Genomic DNA, 25893 nt, shown 5'->3' on the forward strand with positions numbered 1-25893 from the left:
ACGAGAGGACTTGCTCTATGTGTAGGGGTCGTATTACTTATATAACTATTATAACGACTAGTTTACTTCCCCTCGGCCGTTCATCGGAGTCCCATTAGCAAAGACTAGAATATCATATAATTAGATATTTATGTACCTATCGTGTTCGGAAAAAATCCGCGTATGTACCTATATTTTATTATTTTATGTGTTTACGATTGCGCGCATAATCATCGCAAAACGCCGGGACGACGGACGCGTTTTTTTGGCCAATTAAAATTTCGATTTATCCTCGTCCTCGCCGTCGTCAATGGTGCAGAGCACCCGTCGAGTGTATTTTAGTCTTTGGAGATATCGTATATGTGCGCGTGTCTCGTCTTGTATAATATTATCGTGTACCTAACCTATTGCGCCGCTGCTGGCGTTTGTTGCCGATGTCGTGGTATGGGGGATGGTAGGGATGGACGGGGTGTGTGATGGTGGCAGAGGCGGTCGAGGAAACGTGACGACAATATTATTATTGCGAACGTCATTTTCGCCACCAGACGCACGCCATTTGTTAGGAAGTTGGCCAAAAAATACATTTTCTTTACTGCCACGCGCCATCCCCGGTCGAGTAAAGACGACGATGAAGAGGGAGTGAAAATCATTGCCGGTTGTTAAAGAATTAAAAAAAGATCTAAAATAATTTATGTGGCCAGACGTCACACGTTATAATATACTCACGTTAATTTTCGTTTTAAGCACACACACACTTACATAATATATAAATAATTTATTATAATGTGTAAACTATAATAACGATGGTGCTCTAAAAATTAGATTTTTATTATATTTTTTGTTGCAGGATACGAGAACACATGTAGTGGTTGAGCTTTATGATACGGAGCGTTCGTATGTCGAATCTCTACACACCTTAGTGAACGTAAGTAATATTTTAAACTTCTTAAATAAAACTGCAGCAATATAGGTACCATAGTAGCAAGTACTCAATAGGCAAAATTGTGAAGTATTACGCAATAATATTTTATTATTATTGTTAAAAAGTAATAGCAAAATCGAATAAATGAAGATATTATATAACCTTCCCTTTTCCTATCCACCCCAACCCGACGACTACCACAATCGATGAACCGGTCTACTAGAGTTGATATATATTATATTTAATAATATCATATCCCTGTGTACTTACTTGTTGATGAGTAAATAAACAATTATTTTTAAATCTTTGTATAATAGGCAAAATAAAGATAAATAAAATAAAGTTAATACCTGTAACTGTACCTATACCAAAAGTGTATTACTGTTAAATTTTATACCAGTTTGACTAATATATAAACTTTAATAAAAAATAAAAATTAAATTAGTTTAAGCTAAGACATGATGCTTACAATTTATTTATTTTGGTTGGATATAATATGTAGAATTATGGTTACAAAATATAATATCTATTACATCTATTATATTTAAATAGTATATTTCTCAGTGTCTTAGAGGAATGTTAAGTTTAAATTATTTCCCCAAGTATAATACGATGTATGGTAAAATTTAATATAAAAATTGTTTTGTTTGTCAACTTACAGAAAATGAACTTATCAGTAAATACATTTAATGTTGATATTTACTATATGTTACTTAATATTTATATTATTTTTATTCTGGGTTTATTATTTAAAATAGTTTTGATTATATAGGACATAGGTACTATAATTTTATCATGAAACAATTCATATCAAAATATGATTAAATCATACACATAATTTCGGTACCGAATTTGTTTTATTTTGCTCCTTCAGTTTTATTTATTATGCCATTTCCACGTATCCGATGGTATACATTTTTATGACTAGCGATTCCTTATTTTTTAAAGGACATTCAAAAATACAATTTTTCGTTAATTCCCTCGAGGCAAGAACACTTTTTAAAGGGTTCAATGTTCAGTTAATATAATACAGTATGTACGATAGTACTGGAATTTAATATAAGTTCTTATATTGACTTTAAAGCATTTTAACTTTAGATTCTAAACGTTTCTTTGAGTTTAATCAATTTTAAAATATTTTATACTTTTTAAAGACGAATGACTTAAAATATTAAAATAATTTTTTTGTTTGACAAAAAATTTATTTTTATAAAACTACAATTTTTTAAAAAAAGTACCGGGTAAATCAAATAAGTTGCAGTCAAAGTATAATTTATATAGGTAGAAGGTAGTATGTGATTTAATATAATATCATATGTATAGATAAGTTTCCAGAGTAAAACTTTTACTGTTTTCATTAATTATTTAAATCAACAGTGGGATTTCTAAACGTATCGATAAATGTACTTAATATTTTGAACGTTGTTTATTTAGGTGCTGATAGAAAAATATGTCAGTTAAAGACTGTATACTGGTTAGTACTAGGTTATTACTCATTAGGTAGGTACGTTAGGATTATCCAACTAACATAAAAGTCGGGATATTGGTTGCATTACCACTGAATTTCGTTGTCACCTGAGGGGGGTGCATGGTCAGAAATTGTTAGGTCCTGCAACAGTATCAAAACAAGTGTATAATATATTTATTATTATTATTGTATTAGCGTAAATATAATAATAATGTAATAATTATTCGTTTTAGAGTTGATATATACCTCTACCACATTTTTTTTTGACAAATCAAAAACATGAATTATTACGATCACGCATTTTGGAACATTATTTTTATTGAGATTTTTTATGTATATAATAAATTATTTATGTAGCTATATTTATATATATATGTACATTATAAATTCATTATAATATATATGTATAGGTACATAAATAATATCCATATACATTTTTTACGATTACACTATTAATACGTCCACAGTCATTAAACCCCGGTCTGTGTACATAAATACGTTTAAAATATTATTAATAATAATAATAATAATAGTTTTATGTAAAAGTCGGCGAATAAATTACATCGTCAACGGCGACGCCACCACCGCCGGCGACATAGATCGCGTAGACGGAGAGAGAAAGTTCCAGCGCGGATTTATCGCCGCCGGTAGCAAAAATTACAGCACCGTAGCGTATAGTGTGACGTGCAGACCGTTATATTAATAAAATGCAATAAAATTGTAAATTGTATACGTACGGTTGGCCCGTCAAAATCGAAGAATTACGCGTCGTTCGACCGATCGATTATCGCGGCGTTCACGTCTTAATTACAGTTTACAACATCGATACCTGCTGCAAGCTCGTGAATTAAACCGAAACGGACGTGGAAATGTGATTCCTAGATCCCACGTTATTTTAAATGATATTTCATAGCATATATGTTGAGGGCCCTTAACAATTACACAACGGGTTCGACGTACATTTTTGTCGTATTTTGTTGTTTTCCCATCTTTTTACCTATAATATTATTACCTTGGGTATGACGACTGCGAGCATCGTGGTAGTCCTGTCGTGGCCCTGTCGTGCAATAATATGATCGCATAATATGACATTGATTGGATTTTCCGCTACAGTTTATAGAGCGCCGAAGAATAGGAGGATATAGCGAGTACCTACCTATTATTATCCCAAACTTGTGGCCGACACATAACATATTATAATCGTATAGACGCCACGCTAAGTGATAGATGGATATCCTCCTAACAAGGTGGGTATATATAATATTACGTTTTTATACGACGTTCCTAGTCCAGTGCCGTATTTAAGTCATACATTAGAAGCATTGAGTATACTAATAATATGTGTTATACATAACATACATAATATTTGTAATTTGTTTATTGGTTGTGGCCAGTGACTACATAATATATTATCCCGTACGACATACACAGCATGTATACCTATGTAATTGCATAGAAATATTAAATAGTGAGAAATTACCTACATTATATTATAGTCTAAATATAGATATAGTATAGTGACCTGTATAATACTCGTATAATTAGATTGAAATAATTTCAATTTCTTGCGTGACAAAATAATTCCTGTCTGTGATTTATTTTTGTAATATACATAAATAAATCATTAAATATAATATATTAGTATATTACACATAATTTATATACACAGGTGATAGGTATATTATGTTTAGCTAACTAATATAATATATTTTAATGACAAAATGCAGATTTTAAATTGCTCATCACTCTCTATGGGATTATTCTAATGTTTCTATGCGTGTAGATATAATTATTGCGTCTAAATAATATCAACATGTTTTAAATTGCATCTATTTCTTGTTGAGATGATTACACACCCACATGTGTTGTCTCCGTCTTATAAACGTTTACAACACAGAAAATTATACGTTCACAATAATCCAATTTGTTATTTTTAAAATTAGAGTGAATTAATTTATTACACAATGAAATTATTATCAAGGGCATCTCTGAGGACTTTTATTGAATTTTGATTTTAAAGTAAATTATGATGATTTTAAATGTATAAAAAATTACCGTTTTAAAATGCTCAGAACTTGCATTGTAATTAAAATATAATAAAATATAAATAAAACCACCAATAGTAACTATCGACAATTGTTGTCCTGGATAATAATCTTACCTTTGAATTGTATAATAAATCTATTCACTCTAATTTTAAAAATAACAGAGTTAGATTGATTATTGTGAACGTTAAATTTGACGTTTTGTACGCTTGTAAGTCGGAGAAAATACATGCGATTATGGCGTTCTTTTAAGACGATTTCTAGTACACTAAAAAATACCTGAAATGCACGTGATGGGTATGTTTGAACTTACCTATATACATACCTACCTAATATAAAAAATATTAAAGATTTATATAGCTATAGGCTGTAGCCTATATAGGTATATAATATATAAGTCCTACCCCTATATACATCTCGACAAGAATACTTGGATTTTATTAGAAAACTATTGTATTGGAATTTTTTTTAAATCGACTTCACTAAATTCTAAAACTTTATACAACGATGTTTCAGATATGTAAATATTAATAAACTTGATAGTAAAAAAAAAGATAACTCTATCAAGAATCTAGATGAATTATTGATTTGGCACGATTTTTGTTTTTCGCGATCAAGGTTTCAAGATCTTCCATTTTAATAATACCGAATTTTCTCGTTTAGTTATATCTAACTTTAGAGTCTTAGTTATAGTTTCTATACTCAAAATAAGAGTTTGACTTTTTTTATTGACTTAACAGTCTTCAGTATTATTTTTTAATCCAAAATAGTTAGGTTTATGATATAAACACAGAAAAAAGAAACCCATTACAATCTATGATAATTGTTCACATGGCCTATAAACCAATGGTATTCCCATCAATTCAACTCAAATCGCTAGGATTATTATTTTTTTCATCTAGATATATTTCTTATATTTCACATCATCGGCTTTCATATCGAGAAAGTCAACAGAAATATTAAATTGTTTATTAGTCAAGTTCATAGAAAGCATCGTTAATTGAGTATTTTTATGATCAGACACATCGGACATTTTTATTGCTGAAAATATCGGTTTGGCCTAAACGTTAGCAGCTCTTTTGACCCACAATATTTGCAATAATAAGTTGTTTTTTAATGATATACCGATTATTTAAACATTTGACCTTACTTCTAAAATGTGAATTATGATTGATCCGATATTCTTCTTTTGTTTTATCTATGTTAAAAACTTTTGTTTAAGTTTATAAGGATGATTTGAACATTTTAATAGGTACCTATGTGTACGTACGTACTACTTATAATAAGAATGGATTTTGTTCACTTATTATGAACATAGTATAATAGTTCCACATTATGTACCACACATTTCATATTATTATACTAGTTAGTAATTACAGACAGTTACAATTTACATTTTCTAAACAACATTTTCTAGTGGTTTGTTGGTTTTAATGTGGTTTCATTTTCCCCAATTTTTTTAAATCAAGTTCCATTCACAATGATATTTTGAAAGCAACCTCTATCTAATAAGTATTTTTTCTTAGGATAAACACATGCATAATATTCATTTTAATAACGAGCATGTTTTTACTTATATTAGATATAGAGTATAGGTAGCTAAATTTTGTCAGGTATTTTTTGGTGCAGTCGTGTTGTTTCAACATTTGTTTGCATTTTTCTCAAATGTTTGATATATTTATTATATTCATGTATAAATACAGTAAAGAAGAAACATTTTTTGATATGTTATCGACCCAAATGTAACGGCTACCGAGACGCACAACACCACAAGTCCACACTTCCTATGCCCGCCGGGAAGTATATATATATGCGAAATGTTTACATTGCGGATTTGTTAAGAAAGTGTTTGCCACGTTTTACATCTTTAGATTTTTACGTCTTGAAATATGTTGTTGTGTACAATAAAACATAATGACAACAATATATGGAGCCAATGCTGTAGATATTAATTTGCCGTAATATAATTGGACTAATTCAGGGATTTTGTTATGCGAATGTTCGTCATGTTGTGATACAAATAAAACATTGCTTCCGGTTTACTCGGAGGTCTAAGTTTATCGTCGAATGACGACGCTAATATCTTTATAGTTTATATTGTGGCAAATACCTATTATAATTATTATAATTTTTATTTTTTAACCTGATTTATCCTAATATATCACTGGCATATATAGAATCTGGACACTTGTCAGAAGTTCATTAAACATGTTATATTCCTGGTTTATATTGCAAAATACCACTCAGCCACTCAGTAGTATAATATAATACGCTATTATAATTTATAATAAAGTACCATCTGTTTCATTTAAATAGGTAACCTATTCATTGCGTTAAGGTTGTATATAAAATACAAATAAAAATATTGTGTCGTTCAAAATAATATTATTAATTTACTAATGTATTCATATTTTAGTTATATGAATAAAAAATAAACCTTAAATTAAAAAATAATCTGTTATAATATCTAGTTATACACTTAAAGCCAGAGAACATTTTTAAAAGTATGTTTACTGAATGAAACAAAGATAAACCTTAGACATACAATGTAGAAGTTGCTTTATAGATGCCTACATCTATATAAAACAATTAAACTTAACAACATAACCTCATAATGCCAAAACACATTTTAAACTAAAATACATTTTTTTTTTAATATTTATTATTTAGTATTTGTAAATTAATATTGTTTGATAATTATTTCAAATTATAAAATACATTATTTTTATACTACCTAGTGACAATTATTGTTATTAGTTATTATTAATATGTCAGGTATTACTCAACAAGTTATCAATAAAGGAAAAATGTGCTAACCTAACCTAACTTGACCTGACCTAACCCAATTTATATGCAAAAACAATAGGTAGTTGTATATTACATTAGCAAGATAATTCTTGAACCACGTCTATATTAATATATTAAGGTCATAAATCATTCATTAAAATATTATTTTCTACGTGTTATCACTACGCAACTCTAGAATAAGACTAATTATCAAAGCAAAAGAGCCATATTTACTTAATAGCAGTATATACTTATTTTAATTTATCCAATTAATCACTGAAGTAAAAATTCAAGTCTTCATTCAATTTGTGGCGTTCTTGCACCAAATATAAGCAAATGATCGTGTGATATGTCAAGTGCAAAACAGCAATATTTAAAGTTGTGGCCGTATTGCATTTTATAATTTGTGTTATTGCAGCAACAATATGAAATAATTAAATACTCCCATATTTTAGTATATGGCTGTCTTAAAATAAATTTCTATATGCAATACGCAGCCACATTACAAAATATGGTAGTCTTTCCTTGCCCTAAAAAACTTTTAAATGGCCACAAGTCTAACTTTTTGGGTTTAAAATATTAGTTCATAGTATTTGTAAAAGTCATATTGTAAAGTATGTTTGCAAGTATTTAAGTTTTTAGTTTCAAACGCATATATGTAGGACATATAAAGAGCTCTTTAAAATATCTTAGATTCAAACTTCAAACCGCTTTTTCTCAAAAGTCAAAACTATAGATTTGCAGTTTTGTTTTAGAGGCACGACTATAGTCTTATCAATACGAAAATTGAAATAACTTACAGGATACGGAATATGATATGGAAAAAAGAACATAATATTATATCATATTTTTCATAATTTCACTGAAATATTTAAAATAATTCAAAGCCCTAATAGGTAATATTATATAAATTATAATTTGATGCAAACGATCTTGCACGTGTGTTTCAGTGTTTGTTTGGAGTGTATGTTTATCACATAATATGTGTGCTAAAAGAAATCCTCTAGCCGGCCGATCGCATATGATATGATTAATTATTTTTCTCTAAAATCTAAATAGTGTAACATTTCATTGCCTTAGCTTACTGGGTAGTGGGTATGTTAAGACAAGTTAAACTTTGATTGTTTTTCTTCTCATAAAATTTACTATTTTAATGTTTATGATGTTATTTCAATTTATTTTTTGCATTGCTGTAAAGCTCATTCCCCACGGGCTTAATAGTGTTACAATATTACAGGCAATTTGGAACAAAACAATGCAACAATAACCTAGCAACACGTTTAACTCATTATAATACACTGCGTAACTATATATAAAAATATTTGAATACCTATATTATGTACACATGACCTAAATGTATCCAGAGAATTAAAACAAAAATTATAATCTACAACACGAACTCTGTGTGTATATTATGACATATTATGGTGGACACGTATATTATACATAATATTGTGTACGAGACAATGGAAGGCAGCTCGTTTTAAACGCACTCAATGTTGCATAAAATAAGGTATCTTAGCTTTTTGATTTTAAACTGATCCTCACCATTTACGCATTTTACGCATATACTCTTCAGTTTTTCGCGTTCTTTCCGCCGCTGTTATATAAGTTTATAACAGTAAGCATATTTTACCCCACTCAAAAATAATCAATGCCCCAGATGATTATTATTAAATATAGATACTTATTGTTAATAATAATTTCGTCAGGTCAAGTCGTTCAGAAGAGGGATTGTGATATAAGACATAAGTACATTAGGAAAAACAATGTTATTTTTAAGTTAATAAGACACACGTAAATTTAAGTTATAATAAAATATTCATACAGTATTGGTAGTATGTTTAGCTAAACATTAATGAAAATCAATTTGACTTAACATAAGCTTATAAACTTGATATTTACCAATGTTGCATACTTGCGTATAGGAATATAACTTACACACCTATTATAATAATTATAATACATAACATAATACCTAGGTAACTAATGGGCAATTAACGTGATAGTGGTATATTATTAATTAATAGTTACTAAAAAATAATAATGTAGCGCACACAATTTATCGTTATGTATTTATTGTTGATGTGGGTACGCATATATCGTTCGGTCGTTTAAAAAAAAACTCTTGACGACCGCCACATTCGCCATGCCCGCGGAGCTAATGCTGTACTATACATATATACCTCAAATTGATGTGATTACTGTTTGTTATTTTCGCTTCACAACTATAACTGCAGTGACACATGCAATAGCTCGGTAATCGTAACAACCGTTTCATTTCATGGCGTATGATTTGTTCATGTTATTGTTTCTCGTCTATAACCCCGAGGCGATAAAAATATATAGTTTTTAAAAAAAAAACGGCAACGAGCTTCGGAAAAGACTCAGAAAAATCGAACTGCTCGGACTATATTTTGTCGACATTCGTGAGTGAAAAATCAGTAAGCTGACACTAGAGACGATACTGTCATCATTGTTGTCTCTCTGCAATATTATTGTCGTCGTCGTTAAGATAGTAATAAATATATTAATAATAATCGCAATCGCGTGGCGCCTGACCACCGACGCCGCCGGGGCCTAAGTCTGTGCGCCGCGCCGCGACCGTCTATTTCTAGACAGCTTCGCCGCCGGAGCCACAAGTCATCTCTTGCGATATTATTGCTTTTACACGGCCGACCTTGCCCCTTTGCGCGGCGTAGGAAACGAACGAACTACGCGTATATTATAGCAGCTGGCGGTGGTATAAATAAATTCGAAATTTTAATCGGACCACGCAATCAATCCGTCGCGTGCGCCGTAGCCGCCTAGTGCTGTGTGTGGACGAGCGAAAAAAAATTAATAACGCGCAGTGGCGACGGACTAAAAATATTGTTATTATTACAATATTATTTGAATATACTTTTTCGATTTTTGATTCTTCACGTCGAAACAATCGGCTCCAACGAGAAGACGCCACTAAAATTATAATATAATATATAATTATACGTAATATATCTCTCACCGTATCGACCCCACCACATCGCGTGTCTTGCCTACATTTTAAGACTTACCTAATTATATTTAAATATTATTGGAAATATCGAAATCTAACAGACCTCCAAAGTTCTGTAGTGGTATGTTTTATTATTATAGATCTTATTGTGGTCTGATCATATTGTCAGTCGTCAGAGATGCTGTTGTTGTGAATATTTTAACTAAATTTTGCACAAATCTGGGAGCTTTTTGAATGATTATTATAACTTGATCTGTAGTTTGTAAGTCGTATACTATTCATGCGTATATCATGAGAAACAGTATAATAATATTATTAAAGTATATACGAAACATTTTATCTCAATGTTAGGCAGTAATTCCCGTATGCATATAGTCAAGTATGTATCACGTAAGACATGTTAAACTATGCCCAAGTATTTGTGATAAAGAGGGAGGGAGAGGAAAAATACAAATTAGAGTTACGTGATTAAAGCCATCCATTAGTGATTCATTAGGCCAGGGGGGGGGGTACCCTATTTAGGTGAAATAATACCTGTAGGTTATCCAGCGTTAATATGTGTGATATCGCTGTACCAAGGAGGTTAACGAACAGTATCGTACTTTGAAGTAACGGTCCGTGCAGTATAGTTAAATTTAAATAAAGAGAGTAGAGGCAAAAATGGAAGGGGATATAAATGTAAGGAGGCTTTGGTATGCGATACTTTGTCAAAAGCCTGACATACGTCTAGAAGGCACTGCGGTGCCATAAACTTTGTTTTCGAGCGATGTAGAGATAGTATCAACAGTTCTGTGAACTTGACATTATATCGTTGGTATATGTGTTGGCTCTAAAACTATATTGAAAAGGCGCAAGTATATTATTGTTTTAATATATATATTATATACATGGAGAAATTCGTTAAAATATTATTCGTTTTCACATTTTTGAAATTTTTGAAATTTAAATAAAACACGTGTTTTTATAAACGGTTTACACATATTATGATAAATGATAACAATGATATATTAGGCAACATAAAATTAATCCTCGAAATAATTTTCTGTGGCCTCCAGATATCTTTATCCCGTTTTGAGTTTGACGAGGGTGCTTGCGCTGGCAGGTTTATCACGGTCGCTGTTAAGCCTCAAGCCCCATGTTATACTGATACGTTAGGACCTATCGGTTAGGTGATCACTGATTTAAAGTTGAGCAAATCGTACAAAAGTAAATCGTTAATGCTTATTCCTGCTGTATTGATTTCATCCTTTGGTCCTTTACGAATTACGGACAGTCAATTTATTATTATTATTATTTCAACATTAATTTACACCAAAACAATTTATATGAATGGTTTTCTGTCTTTCCTATTCGTTTATAAATTCACAGGTAACTGATATACAACGAAAAATACATACTTTTCGTACCTATATAATATTATGTTTGATATAATCAGCTATACATTATTGGTTTAAATTTAAATACTATATGTTTGTTATAATATAAATATACTTTATATACATTTTGATATTTTATAACGATATACTTAGGAATCAAATTTCAATCAATAAAATAGATTCCATCAAAAATGTTAATCGCATAGATGATACATATATAACTATAATATAGTGATCGAACATTTTAGAAAAGGTGAAAGTATTTTCTCTGTATCAGCTGTTTAAATATCAACGAAAATCTTTTGAAACAAATCATACAAAATGTTGTTCCAAGCCCAAAAACATATGGTCAACTAATTTATTAAGCTGTTCCATTAATAATATCAGTGTATAGATGTCCAATGCAATTAACACGGAATATTAGTATAATTTATTGTATTATATTGCCGTCTTACCAATAACAATATTATTACTAATCAGTGGCGCAAATAGGAAAAATGTTTAGGGGGGGCTCAAGCCTCAACACAATTTTTTTTAAATTATAATTTATAGGTACATACTTTTAGGATGGTATGCTATTATATTTTGAGGGGGCTACCCTGTGTCGAATGTGTCTATTCATTATTTTACATACAATTTGCTATTACTTTTTATTATATGTGTTAGGGAAGAGGGAACTCTATATATAGCTTATGAATGATAGTAGAAACCATTTGTCGAGTCATTTCCAAAATAACTTCTTTTACAGTTTTACCTATATTATATCGACGTACCTATGCTTTACAACTTAGTTTAACTTATATTGCACGTATAATAATGCTTTAATAATCGTTATTATTAATCTTAAGTTACAGAAATTCACAATGCCTACTAATTAAATATAACTGTAACGGTGACAGATTTCCGTCTCGAAAAGGGTGATTCGAAAATTACCTTTCGATGCGGCTTATATACAATTTTTATTTTTACTTAAATCATTGTAAACTAGTGTCCATGTGTGTAATATTCAGGTGCTGTGTGTTATTATTAAATGCTTTGAAATCCTATTATATATTAATTAGATTAGAAACATTTTTAAGAAAACAAAACTTGCATTTGCTAAAAGTTTTACAAAACAATTTATAGACATTTTAGAAAACAATAAAACATAATGCAAAACTAAGTAATTTTATACATTACTAGTAATAAATATTCTCGTATAGTATACACTTTCGAACATAATATTATAATTGTACCTATATTACGCAACCATATATAGGTAGGTTTATTACAACAAACAATATAATTTAATATATGCACAAATATTATATAACAAGGAATCTTTAGTACTGCTTCGGTATGTTTGTTAGTCAGGTCGCATGTTAATTAATTGTATTTAAAAATACGCATTTTAATAAATAGCTTTACTTTGTATTTTCATAAATAAATGTATCAATAAATTGCTTTTATAAATTGTAAATCTAAAATTAAATTGTACACTTTCAAGTTACATTTTCTGAGATGAGTAAATAATGGTTATTATAATTCATAACTAAAAATCATAATATTCGTTTTCTGCACTGGTTTAAATTAATTCTCGAGAATCAGCGAGTACCTGGCTCTTGGGTTTCATATATATTTGTTACGCAACAGAAAGCACCATAAAAATGTCAGCTCTGCTATATGTTTAGTTAATCTATAGTAGTGTAATCTTTCGCTTGTCCTTCGACAATTTTTTTCACAACGACGTTAATAATTTCTCTATAAAATTATATTTAATGTACATTTGTATTAGTGTTTAAAATCTTCTCTAAAAAATTCAGTACGTAGAACATCTAAATTACATTTAATATAATATTACAATGATATACCTATTATATTAATATCATACCAATATTATGAAATTTATAAAAGCAAGTAAAATTGTTTTTACCTTAATAAGATTACCTTTAATTCATATCAACTAAAATAATAATTGGTCTTTTATTTTTTATCTCTTTTGTTGTATAAGTTAAACCACATCCCACAATAAATAGTCAGTTGTTGAACTGTAATAACTAATAATATACTTATACAAAAGATTACTTTTAGATTATATCATATAGGTGAGAATACATATAACTTAGATTTAGTCATATAATATAAGGCAAATCGTCAAACTGTTCACTTTATCAACAAACAGTTAAGTGATTTTCTAAAATTAAAAACACAACTTTGAGGTTAAAAGAAGTCTATTGAGTACTTCTCAAATTTGAAGCTATTATTTACAGTGTAAATTTTACATGATAATACGGCAATCTCGTATTATCGTTTCTCTATGTTCAAAATAAAATGTAGTTTTAAAATATATGTTTATTGTTCATTTTTAAAATTAATTCAAAAACTAATAAACCCTCATAAAATATTCAAATTCATATAGTGTATGATAATTTACCACGTCAAAAAATATTACTAGGTCATTTTTTCTAACCCGAGTTCATGTATTTATAAGTTCCTATTATACTTAAATATGCAGATATTATGTAAATAAACGTATAAATTGGATATATCAAATACATTTTATGATTTTTAAATAACACGATTTGCAGTTATGTTTCTGCATAATTTTTGAAGATGTGTTAATACTGGAAAATAAACCTTAGTACTTGGGTTCAATTTAATTTTGTTTGTGAAAATATAATATATAATACAATTCTATAGTTATCAGTAGGTACCTATTATGCATCATATAAATATATTATAAAATAATTATAACTAAAGAGGTATTATTGTATACGTTTTTGTATGTGTTCTTCTATAAAAAAAGAATATGTTCATCGAAGTATGTTTTCACTTTTCTTTGAAGTAATGATTTGATTAAAACTATCCTGTATTCAAAAGCAGTGTGCGTATTTGTGTGTGTGTGTGTGTGTGTGTGTGTGTGTGCTGATCCCCATCGATCTCGTGATGATTAAATACGTACTCTATATAATATTCCTCCGCAGACCAAATTTCCATAATTACGCCAACAGTAGATATCTTAAGATATCTAGATTATCTTAACGTATTATAGTAACTGGTAAAAGACAACAATATTTTTGATTTGTGAACTCAACAATTACACGTGTAGTTGTTATATGACTAATATGCCTAGTTCAGAAGTATCTAGAAAACAACAACACGTGAATGAATTATAAGTTATAAACTAATGAGTGACTTCCTCTTCAAGACAGAACACTATTAACGTCATGTAACTATCATGTAATTAATAATTAAATATATATATTTGTTTTTAAACATAGTTATTATACATTATATTAATAATAATAAAAAAATAATATATAGTTGTGTTAGGCACATTGCAGTATCTGCATCTTGAATGCTTTTATAGTTGTATACTAGTATACTTACATATTTTAAGATTTGATTTAATAGTTATTTTATCAATTTGTTGATTTGTATTGGTTGTACATTTTAACACGTCATAGAATTTAATTTTTAATTAGCATTAATAATACCTTAAACCCTTAAACCCCCTTACCCATAAATAAGATTATTTTTTTTATCGAAATTACGTTTTCGTACACTTATTTATGATGTATGTGTAAATACAAAATTAGTGTTAGTAAATACATTTCCCACCAATTTCGATGAAATAGGTTGTAAATCGGAATGTATTTATGTTATTAAATGGAACTGTTAAAAAAATGTTTGTATGTTTTATTTGACAATAATTATTGCACGAATCGATCGAGTTTATCCAAAATATTTATTTATCGGAGACGTACTAATGAAAACTTTCCACAACTATTGATACGAGGTCTTAGAACCTTTTATTGCGTATATATACCTACGCAAAATTCGATAGCGTATAGATAAGTGTTTTAAATAATAAAATATATGAATAGAAAACTACCCGGAGTTTTACGTATATAGAAAATGTTTCCGTTGGTGCATTATTTGCCATGTATAGCATATAATATAATATTATCGTTATAGTACACGCAATCACTAATCAAAGCGATATTACGTAACGATAAATAATCATAATTTTTTGTGATTTTTTTTTTATCAATGTATATGGTATCAATCTTGTGCCAGAAGAACGATATTTGAACGTACATTTCCTCGTGGCATAGCGCGGTGCCAAATGTTTTTCGGATGATTCAGTCTAATTTTCTGGCATGAACTATTGTAGTATTGTATCGAGAGTGAATAACCCACGAGTTCGTCAGAATATCAGTGTCCGTGACTTATAAATGGATGCTGTATGCGATCGAAAACAAAATAAACGAAACGAAAGCTTAAATATATTATGGATGACATCAAAAACCCTAACGGGGTCAAGGTAGTCAATAAAAATGGGATTAACAAATAAATAAAATTAAACAAACTAAAAATGCACTTATTTTCTTTTATTTGAGATGCCGTAATGCGGTGATTTGATAATAATTGTTTAGACCTAGTTGCTAGATAAATGTTTTTTGTTTATAAATTTAGTTGAATTTTTTTAACAAATAAAAGTGTATAGATATAACTAGAAAGTTTTTAGACGAAATGGCTTAAAATATAATATATATCGGTATTCGGTATAATATATATCGTTTAAAATGAATATTGTATTAATTAAATTTTTATAAACAACAATACTAGGTACCCACAAAAGTAGGTATATCTACCTATAATACCTAACGATAATTTAATAATTATTAGGTTCTTAATATATTTTTGAAACATAATACTATAATATAGATATAATATGTATATTGTGTGTCTATTAATCATTATTCATTCGGTTAAGCGTAAACCAGAGATTGTTGTTATTTTTTTTTTTTTAGTAAAATGTATCAAATGATTCGAATTTAATTATTATCTGAGCCTAATCATAATAATACGAGATCGTAGCTCAAAAGCACCCGAGTCGGCAAATGTAATAATAATTTCGATCATATTTTAATAAAATGCACATGGACATATACTTAGTAATTACATAATAATATTTTGTAAAAAACAATTCGTTCCTCGTCGAATATAAAATCTATTTGTGCCTCGTAGAATTATGTGTCTGTTGCACACATTACAGGGAACACGTTGAGTGTTTTACATGATAATATCCCTAAGCTTATACTTATGGCCATCGAACAGGACTAAACCCCTGCGGGGCTGTCTTTATTGTTTTTGAAACGTTGTATATTGTCAGTAAATGTAAAACGTCTGCTTTTGTCGGACTGTTGAAACGATATTGTTTTTTTTTTGTTTACATAACTATGTTATATAATATTATAATGTACGATTGTCATCGAGATCTGTTTTTTTTTTTGTTTTTGAATAAAAAAAATTCTAATTATATATTATATTGACGTGGCACGACGGGTATTGTAGTGTTGGTCTCGTATTGTCGGAAATTCATAATTAGTAATCAATAATAAATTAATGAAATTTTAAAAAAGCTAAAAAAATAGTTAAGAACGCCTTCAAAAAACGCTGTGAAAGTGTGAAAGATATAGTTGGTACGCATTTGAATCTTGTCAAATGTCGTTCTATAAAAAATATTGCAAATGTATTGAAAGTTGAAACTATAATATAATATATAATATTTAATAGGTATATTATTATCATATAATTTGTGCATAATTACTCATACATCGGCGTACTCACGAGGTGAGGGATTAATGGAGTTTAACCCCCTTCCCCAAATTGGTGGTTTTTTTGTCTGGCGATAGCCCTCTGATATGTTTCTGGAAATTATCCACAACCCCTTCTCCATTGAAAATTCCTAGTATTACGTAGTACTATGTATATTGAAAATTCGGAATATTACGTAGTAGTATAATTATATTTCAATGAAGTTAATTTTTATAAAAAGGTCAGTTAAAAAATGCATTGAAAACGTAAAAAACGCAAAAAATGCCCCAACTAAATTTTGTGTATACAGCATATGGAGTACTTGAAACACACGTGTAGCTTTGAAAGCATCGTGTTAGACATTAAAAAAAAAAAAAATGCATGTGCATTGAAATCCGAGCTCTAGTCATAATATACATAGGTCCTATTCCGTACTCTATATACCGTTCAAAATGTTCGACTACACGAAATACACGATACAGGCATATTATGCGCATATATATTATTATATGCACACAGTAGTAATTAATTCGTTCGTATATGCGTCTCGATTTTGTCAGACATCCAACAGCAGTAAGTTCTTCTCTGAGGTCGATTTTTCAGACACACATCGAGTGTAAAATAGGTGCACATTCCTGATGACGTATATAGCCGTCCCTATGGGGCAGTTATATAGCGAAACGTTATTGTGCTGCTTCGTCTCTATATAATACATCATCGCACTCTCGTCGTCAATGGGCTCCTCCGCTTTATTTTCTCTCGTTTTTTTTTTATAATTTTTTTTTCATAGCAGTTTATAAATCAAACGTTTCTAAAAATATATGTACTTGTTCTGGTGTGTGTGTGTGTGTGTGTGTGTGTGTGTGTGTGTGTGTGTGTGTATTTGAGATGCGTTGGCCGTGACGTATATTATTATGTGTATACGTGCGAAATTGTATTTTCGATTATATTATAATAGTTCGGTTTTTTTCGTAATAACAATAATATTATAAGGAATGCGTAAATAATAAACTAAGGGCTCTGCGGCCGTTCCGAACCGGAAAACACAGATCGGGTTAATCATACACGAGCGCTGATGTTGCTGCTTTGTATAGAGTTATAATATACAAATGTAATGTGTTAATATGTATATTAGTATATGATGTTCTATGACTCAAACCCGGAATTCGCGAATATCGGATGTTTATTTTTAAGAATCACGTGGGGTAGCTATAGCGCTGCGTGGACGAAATTCGCGTACAATTTAAGCAGAACGAACGGATATTTAATTCGTTTAAAAATAACACGTGACCATTCGTTGTGTTGTTGTTTTGTGTATGTATACCTACTTTTAAACTTTCTGAGTGATGAGTGTTGAACAATTCTGGAAGTGCTAAAATTAGCACTTAGATAATCCTTAAATTAAAAAAAATCAAGTTGAAACATTTTAAATGTGTACTATACTGTATTATATTTGAACGGAGTGGTGCAGTAAAGCGTGGTCGACACGAATTATTTTGACGCTTTACACAGTGCGAAGAACTTGCAAATATCTTTTTCGTACACTGGTTTTAATCTTTCAAGAGGGCGGGGTTAACAACCTGGTTGACATTTTTTTTTTTTTAATAATATGTGCAAGAGCAAGAGCAAGAATTTAATTTTTTCTTTTATGGTGGCAAAAAACAATTATACACGCAAGAACAAAAAATACTACAGGATTTTGTATTGGAGTGATATTGTTAATATACGTCATCAAAGAGCAATAAAATATACTACACATCATATCGCCTATATATTATGGAAGCCACGAACTGTGAAGTCTTCCCAGAAGACTGTTAGAAAAAAAAAAATATTTCAAGTTTCTTCTCGATAGACAAACTTGATTTCCCATGATACATTGTCACATTGATACCTGTAGGCTATATAAACTAAGACTAACCATATGCAAAGAAACAATATTTTACCGTTCAAACAATAGCCAGTAGAGCACTTAACTACTTAAGTGAAATATATTGTACTCGTCTTGTGCTAACACATTATCACGTTTACTCTACCATTCCTCAATCCTCGTCTTTTTCAGTGATTCCCCAAGCACCAAAGGCAGATATTTTCGAAATCAATGGATAAAATGATGATAAAAAAATATAATTTTGTGTAGATACCGAGAAGTACGAATTATATAACGAACACATTTTTATTTATACTCATTTAAAATTTGATGAACGGAGAGGCAGTGTACGTCATATTATTATTGCGTCTTTTTATAAAACATAATATACCTACACAAAAATTGTAAGAAAAGTAATTTGCTGTGGAGTATGAAATTAAAATTATGGAATACTATAAAAGAAAAGTAAATACCTAAAAAATATAACTATGCTAAAAAATATGTAGTACTAAGAACTTAAGAATATTTATCAACATTGACTGAAAAATTAATTTAGTGTGTTAAATGGGCATCCCTCATAAATATATGATGTATATAATGTATGTTGTCGACTGTTTTATGGACGATAAACTTCTGTCGGACGCGTTTATTTCGGAAAATTGGCCGATATGACCGACGCCGACAAATGTCATTGGTAGTACCTACTCATCGACGGCAAATGCGGTGGCCCAGTTTCGCCTGATAATATTTCATGCCGAACCGCCTGATATATCACAAATATATTTATATTTTAATGGTTATAGGTGTGTAATATTTTCATCACCGGCATATAAGAAACGATTTGTTAAATATTAAGATAAATAGATTCTTAATCTGCCCAAACAAATAAGTAATAATGTCATAGGTAGTTAATTATATTTATTACACAAGTTCTTAAATACTGATAATCTGCTCAAGACTAATATACTTATAAAATTATAGTAAAAAAGTACATGAAAACGTTATTTAAATATGAGAATGACTGGCTCTTGGAGAGCAATGATTTTCATAATGGCTTACCTCCAAGCAAAGGCGGATAGAGATTAGAGACTATAAATCGGCCATGCCGGAAAACTGCAGGCATAACCAGCTCAATTATCTAATTATTGCTAAATATCATACAAATGTCGGGCCCAATTTGCATCAGCCCAGATGGAGATTTTCATATCCTCACCCTAGCCAGTCAGCCCCTGCCTCCAAGTGATAAATCTAAGGAAAAATCGTAAAATAAATAATCTCCATAGCTCCCCTCACCTTCAAAAAGAAAAAAATCGAACACTATAGATTACCCTCCTCTGAGGTATATCCGATATCGTGTGATAATGATATAGAGGTCAAAGTAATGTATACAAGATGGTGTTAGTTGAAAACAAATAGGTCAGTCTAATATGTATAGGGAGATTTGTTTATTTTGTAGGTATATATCTATTAATAAACCGCAAATGAATTAGTATCAACCGACACGTACAGGTCTGTTATAAAATATGTATAATATGCACAGTAAAACCGATGTTTTTTCAATTAAATTACGTGGAAGAAGAATCCAAGGAGGCGCAGATACCGACTTACATCTTAACCTACAGTACACGTCGTATATAATACCTAGGTATTACATTATATTCGACGACGGCGTTTATTAATGAAAATTTCGTCTTACGCTTGGAATTTTAATCTGAACTTGGCCCAAGTCCCTCGAGGTGAATATTCCGATATTAATATATTATATACGGACTGATGCGACGGCGCGGCGTCGCCGTCGCTCGCACGTTATCACGTAGACAGGTACCTACATATAATAATATAAAATAATATATTTCATAAAACGACAAGACGTGTACGCCGAATCCGAGAGAGCGCCGCGTAATTAAAAAAAAAAAAATTGAATTATAATCCCGTAAGAACCCGTGGGCACACACAGTAATCCGATATTTTCGCACCGTTTATATTTTTAGGCGCCTGTCATTACGTATTACTATTATTAATAATCGGATCGCCGGGCTAAATAATAATAATCTGATACATGTGCTTATAACACACGGTGCCGTGAAGGAATGGCGTCCGAGGCAAACCCGTTGTTTTAGCAGCATTTTATATTATTATTCATAATATCGCATTATTTTTATTTTACGGCATGTATATACAGGGTAAACGATTTAACTGTTCTAGCAATGTGGTTTTGAAGATAAATAATATATGTTGTTTGAAAAATTACTGAAAGTTGTATAACATATATAATATAACATTTCTGCAGAGAAAAAAAATCATGCGTGTTTAAATTCTGTATTGTGGAGCAGAATATTATGTCTATAATATGTAAATGTCGTCTTGTAAAATAAAATTGAAATTGAAGCAATAGGCAGTTGCTATTTTATTTAAAGTTTAGATATAATACGAATATTGTGATGTGTGGCGGGTTGGAACCTACCCATCTGACAGGTACCATGCAGTAGTGTTTAGTAATAGTTCACACATCAATATGTTAAACGCTCGCCTTTGTACTTACATCAAATACTACTCAAGTGATATTTATAAGACAAAATGTCTATTCGATTATTTCGATAAAAAATAATGAAATATAAAATTTTTTTATGTCGTTTACCGAAATTGTAATGAACAATATTCGTAATATGAATTAGCTTTCTTTGCCAAAATGTTATAAATACTAAAAACTGTACAAAAATAATTTTAAGTTATGAAAATAAAAACGTTCTCCGAGAAAATAATTGCGTTGCTGGTTAAATTGATCACCCTGTATAATATACGTTTCATTATAATTTACAGCACACAATAGCACATCATAATATCACGATATTATATACTAAAATTTTAATTTCACGTGTCCATATCGCGGTCAGATTTTGTTCAACGTAGCTTATAGGTCCGGGTTTCTTCTCTGATACTCTCACGAGCGCACACGCACACACACACACACACACACACACACACACACACACACACACACACACACACACACACACACACACACACACACACACACACACACACACACACACACACACACATGAGTGAGTGAAACCACAGCCAAAGTGTCTTTTTTCACTTGAATCGCATAATTTTTTATTTAATTTTTGGTCTTTTATACTTTGTCGTCGTGTTCCTAACGTTTTCTCTTGGCTACGGTATCGGGTGCGTTTAAAGTGTATTTAGTATATTAATATATAGGTATGTTCGATGTTAAATCAAAATCTAGATTCCACAGATAACCTAACGTTACATCCATCATTAATCGGTTAAATCAACTGTATTAGATTTATTGCAAAAATAATAATCTACAAGAATCAACAAAATATTAGTTTACCTATAGTCTATAATATGTTAGTAATCAAATGACAACTAACAAAACTAACCAACACTCAAACAATTATGTTTAACATAATTTTCAACAATATAATAATATTACATTCAACGAAACTAATAAGTGGGGCAAATTTTAGGATATTGTACACGCATCTAGATAGTAGATTTATTGATATTTTATTTAATATACCTGTGAAACTAATTAAATTTAATGTAAGAAGATATACTTAAATCTCAACTAAAACTATTTTGTTTCATAAATCTGAGACAAGTCATACACGCAAATTCAATACATTGTATATTATAATATGATCTCTATACATATCTTATGGAGCCAGCTGGTGCTATTATTGACTTCCATTGTGTTTATATGTTACATAATATTATGTATTGAAAGATTTCTATACTAGTCGTTAGTACAGCGTAAAAATAAAATGCATTGTTATTTGTTTGAGTATCAATATTTTGGCAACGTTGCACGATTTTTATTATAAATATTTCGATAGCTTATTGACTATGATAATAACATCTCGGAGCGCAAATCTGCGGTGATTATTTATTGGTTGAAAAATCAACCTGTACCTACGTTGTGGTGATCAATAATAAACCAACCATTATCTCAATTTGAACAGTTTTATAAATTTGATGAAATCGGTAAAAAGAATTATAATAATTGCAATAACTAAAGGTTTTCAAAATATAAATTGTATAGGTACTGTAAGACATGACAACCATGACTAACTTTGCATCGACGTTATCGTTTTGTATGTAAAATATTGTAAAAGCTTCCTGGTAAATTATTCGTATTCATTTGATAACAATAAATTACATTTAACCATATATTCATTTATGATTTTATCGTTGTCTAGTCGTCTCATTAGATCGTCTGGACCGTGATCAACATTGAAAATTGAAATTAATGATTGTTTGAGATAAGATATTAAATTCATTAACACCCATAAACTTTAATTATTTCTATTTGCAAATATATGTTATATGCTTGTAAATTTTGACTCTTGTAGAAAATACATCTCTGACAATGTGTTTGACAGCGCTATAATTACTGAAGGGTGACATATTGAATATTCGCCTAATTTTTAAGGGGTCTAACCGTCTGCAGACTCAATCTTGATTTGTCTTCTTTGGCAGACATTAATGATCCCGTGGTCGAACTTGACCTATATATGTAAAATTGAAATTTAACTTCCAAGTGTGTAGCTATTACATATACTATTTTAAATTATCACGTCACAAGTGCCGGCACTGTACAGGCCTGTGAAAAATAATGATCCGTTATAGCTTACAGAGTATAGGTAAAGAGTATAGAATATAGGTATTTAATATTTTAATCAAGTGCATTAAAACACGAATTGATTTTTACAAAATATAAAACTTTTGTTGAATATGCCTATATAAAAAAAAAAACAAAATCAAAACCTTGAATCCATATTATAATATTAATTATATGTACAATAATATATCTTAAATAATAAAATTAACGAGTAAAGTGGGTAGAGATGATAGAGCATACAGTAGATTTCAAGTTATACATTTTTTTTAACGTTAAACATAAACATAAACTTCTCAAAACGGTCCAGGAGAAGTAACACAAAAACGGTCTACCTTCATATGGCGATCAAAAACAGAAAAAAATCTTCAAACGTTATACACAATATTTAAAAGTTGAATAGTGTTTTATTTCCTAATAAGTTATAAAGTTATAACCATATACATTTATATGATATTGTATTTATATTATTACAATTATATCCTTAATTCAGTAAGTTGAACTAGTTTTTGTTAAACCACCGTACCCTGAAATGGCGTGAACAAGTTTTTGTATATAATATTACCTATATGCCCATGTATTTTCGATATTTTAACTGCTAAAAGAACAAAGTACACAATATAATGAACCTTGCATTAAACTTTCAAAATTTTAGACTAAGTAACGAAATTTTTATCAACATAAATTGAATAAAGTTGAACATTGAAAAGGCCAATAATGAATATCTTGGTAGCTTAAAAACATCGAAAATGTATTTTGAAAAATGTTCTATTTCATGTTTATCAAATTATAGGTAATACAAATATTTGATGAACATTTTAAATCTGAAAATTTTTTTTAAAACTGGTGTTGTATTATAATCAAGTTTTCTATCTGTTTTTATGAGTTTTTCCCAATTGTTATGAAATGCACAAGTAAATATGTTCTACTTTCGACCCCCAAAATATTAACAAGATCAAAGATCTACATGTAAAGGTAGAAAACTCATTAAAGTTGAAGATTGAAGCAATTTATGTACTAAAAAAAATTTTGTCAGACGCAAAAAAAACCATACACGCTTCACTGTAAATATTATAATTATTAATATGGTGTCTGTGCAATATTGTTCCTCTCTCTAATCCACGCACAACATAAATAAAACGCATTAATGTACAATGGATTTTTATGCTATTTGAGTAATCTTATAGGGCATATTTTCTTATTACAAAAATTATAGAGGATCATTTTTTAGGTTTATATATTATTATTATTTGATTTTATATTCGACTTTAAAAATAAAAAATAAAATGTTCGTAAATTTAATTGAATATTAAATTGTATTTGTACTTACATTTATACACAAATCGAAGCGTTGACACGCAAAAATATTATTCTCTATAAATGTTGTAATGGTTGATTTCACGATAAGATTACTCAAAAATATAAAAACATTGATGGACCAGAGAGAGAAATCAAGCAATGTGCTGACATCCATTACAATATAGGTAAGTGATTTATCACAGCGTCATGTTATTTTATTTTCGTTCATTGATCATATAGGTAGGTTTGATATTAAATAATAAATATAACTTATAAGTTATAAGTAACTAGTACTTAGTACATCCCTTGGAATAAATTCCATACAAATTAATAACTTGATAAGAAAATCAACTTAAGTGAATTCAATTTAAAAAAATATATAATTAATTACATAATATATTATATTACTTATATAACATAATAAAATAATAAACGGATAATATTATGATACCGAGACCAAAAATAATGTTGACAATAGTCTTTATTATTACAAATTTGAAAGAAATTATAAAATATCACCGTATTAAAAAAAATTACTTGACGATAACCAGTGGTGGATTCAGGGCTTAATTTTGGGAGGAGCATGGGGGTGGGGGGCAAAAGTACAAAAAGTTCCAAAATTAGCTACAAAATTGGCTTAACACAGTGTAAAACAAAGGAAAACTACGGCGATTTTCCATCGCCCGGGATCAGCCACTGACGATAACTATAGTTAAAGTTTAAAATTGCACTTATTTTGGTTTCTTCAAATCTTTTCAATGGTACCTATATATTTATAAATTGAATCTAGATTATAGCGTTAAATATTATAGTTCATTTGATATATATTTTTTATTTTAGAAATACCTGTTGCCTTTGAAAAGTGTCGAAAACTCGGTACTAATTGAACCGTCAGTGGTTGACGAGATATTTTACCAGGTAGATAAA

At 29.6% G+C, this 25893-nt stretch overlaps 1 protein-coding gene across 1 annotated transcript in view; it reads left to right on the forward strand.

Annotated features, from left to right (window-relative positions):
- LOC100159361 (rho guanine nucleotide exchange factor 17) overlaps positions 1–25893 on the forward strand; it is a 78798-nt gene that overhangs the window by 39294 nt on the left and 13611 nt on the right. Inside the window, 2 exon segments of the mRNA XM_029490268.1 lie at positions 827–904; positions 25807–25884. Of these exon segments, the coding sequence (XP_029346128.1) occupies positions 827–904; positions 25807–25884 (156 nt within the window).

Source organism: Acyrthosiphon pisum, chromosome A2, assembly GCF_005508785.2.
Source record: "Acyrthosiphon pisum isolate AL4f chromosome A2, pea_aphid_22Mar2018_4r6ur, whole genome shotgun sequence".
Classification (NCBI taxonomy): Eukaryota; Metazoa; Arthropoda; class Insecta; order Hemiptera; family Aphididae; genus Acyrthosiphon; species Acyrthosiphon pisum.